The sequence below is a fragment of the Aptenodytes forsteri genome, unplaced genomic scaffold, assembly GCF_000699145.1.
Source record: "Aptenodytes forsteri isolate BGI_AS27 unplaced genomic scaffold, ASM69914v1 Scaffold269, whole genome shotgun sequence".
Classification (NCBI taxonomy): Eukaryota; Metazoa; Chordata; class Aves; order Sphenisciformes; family Spheniscidae; genus Aptenodytes; species Aptenodytes forsteri.
Window position 1 is genome coordinate 1,445,335 of NW_008794418.1, and position 1,980 is coordinate 1,447,314.

The 1,980-nt window shown below is 70.2% G+C and overlaps 2 protein-coding genes across 2 annotated transcripts in view; both read right to left on the minus strand.

Annotated features, from left to right (window-relative positions):
* The window catches only part of CDH1 (cadherin 1), a 5,587-nt gene extending 4,601 nt beyond the window's left edge, over nt 1-986 (minus strand). The window contains exons 1-4 of the mRNA XM_019474676.1: nt 965-986; nt 419-651; nt 178-309; nt 5-88 (exon numbers count right to left, since the gene is read on the minus strand). Of these exons, the coding sequence (XP_019330221.1) occupies nt 5-88; nt 178-309; nt 419-651; nt 965-986 (471 nt within the window). The remainder of the gene's footprint in view (nt 1-4; nt 89-177; nt 310-418; nt 652-964) is intronic.
* Nucleotides 987-1,424: 438 nt separating this feature from the next.
* Nucleotides 1,425-1,980, minus strand: part of LOC103907313 (B-cadherin) — a gene marked incomplete at its 5' end in the record, with an annotated part of 8,473 nt that continues 7,917 nt past the window's right edge. The window contains 1 exon segment of the mRNA XM_009289460.2: nt 1,425-1,445. Coding sequence (XP_009287735.2) covers nt 1,425-1,445 — 21 coding nt within the window.

Here is a 1,980-nt window from a genome sequence, read left to right on the forward strand (position 1 = left end):
TGGTGAAGACGCCCACGGGGGGGGGTGTCCGCCCCTGCCCCGTGATGCTGTAGAAAACCTTGGTCTCCTTGTCTTTGTTGGATTTGATCTGGCGGCGAGGCGGAGGGGGGAGTTAGAGGGGTCCCGGCATCCTGGGGACCCCCCTGCCCTGCACCCCGTCCCCACAGGGCCGCGTACCTGCACCAGCTTCTTGGGGAAGGGGCCCCGCTCGTTCTCGGGGCAGTTGATGGGAGGGATGACCCAGTCCCTCTTCTGCCGCCGGAGGCCATGGCCGGGCTCGGGGAAGGTCAGCACACCGGGTGCTGCGTCCTGCGGGGAGAGTGGCTCGGCTTAGTGCCAGCACCTTGCCAAGCCCTCTGCACGCTCTGCCCCGGGGAGAGGGGCTGCGGTGACCCCAGGGAGATGGGCTGCGCTTTACCTGCTGCTGCTGGTGGTGGTGGTGGCGGCGATGGTGCCGCTGCCTGCGCAGGGTCACCCTGGCCGAATGCTTCTTGCCCACGGCGTCCCAGGTGTGGACGGAGAAGCTGATCTCCTGCCGCTGGAGCTGCAGGGGCCGGGTCGCAGAGATGACACCGTCCCTGCTCACCTTGAAGCGAGTGTCATCTGAGAGGTACATGGCACGCCGCTGCTCACCGCAGTCCGCAAAGCTCACTGGGGACAGGGAGAGCGAGTGAGCAGGGGGCTCCCGGTGCTGCCCCGGGGGAAGCCAGTGAGGGCAGGGCAGGCACCCAGGCACCGCGGGAGGGGCAGGCAGCAGAGCAGGAGGGCGCAGGACAGCATGACCCGGGCACACGCAGCACAGCCATGGCTCAGGGGCCTGGGGGGACCGTGGGGTCACAGGCGCGGCGGGGACACACCACGCACGGTGCCACACGCCCTGCCAGGATCCCGTCCTGGGCACGACGCGCGGTGCATCCCTGCCGTGGCTTCGGTGCAGGACCGGGCGCAGCACAACCTGCCGTACCATGGGATCCCTGCCGGCCCATGGCAACGGGGCAAATGGCACTCAGCACAGTGCACCCCTGCTGTGCGCGGCACATCCCTGTCTATAGCACCGTGTACGGCACATCCCCGCGCACGGCACTGTGCACATCACATCCCCACACGTGGGGCATCCCTGCCACGTGGCACATCCCCATGCACGGTGCGTCCCTGTCCCCATGCGTGGCACGTCACCGCTGCCGGGCCCACAGCAGCGGGCAGAGGGTGCTGGTGCTGCTCCGGCTGCTTTTCAAATAAAAACAAGGTCAGTGCCCGCCCACCGGCACTGGCACCTAGCCCCCCAGCAGCCTGGCCAGGGGGCCCTGGGGGCTGCCACGGCTGAGCCACAGGGCACTGCAGGCCGGTGGGTTACGGTGCCCCAGTGCCTGGGGACCCATGGGGGTCCCCGAACCCCCGCACGGCCGGTGACCATGGCCACGTGTCTACAGCAGGGACAGCCCAGGCTGCAGGAGGGGGACATCAACCTGTGCGGCGGGAAGGTGCTGGCCCCGGTGTACCCGTGGCACAGGGCAGCAGCCGGGGCACCCGGCCCGCCCAGGCACCCTTCGGCACCTCCGACCCTCTGCTGCGGGGGGGTCCCCAGGGACACCAGGCACCCACCACAGACCGGGACAGACAGTGTCCTGGCGTCACCAGCTTGGCACCCTGCTGGGGCGCGGTACCAAGGGACACCAGGCCCCCACCACAGACCGGGACAGACAGTGTCCTGGCGTCACCAGCTTGGCACCCTGCTGGGGCGCGGTACAAGCCGGGACCGGCACGCGGGGGCCAAGGACGGTGAGCCGCCAGCCCCCGGGCGGGAGCCCCTGCCAGCGCGGCCACCATCGGCCCCGGTCTGACCCGCACCGCGTGGAGCCGGGTGCTGGGGCTTCACCGTGGGAAGGCGACGTGCCTGGGGTGGGAGGCAGCACAGCACGCCCCAACGCCAGGCACGAGGCCGCTGACAGGGCTGGTGCCGCCATTGCCGGGGACAGGTTA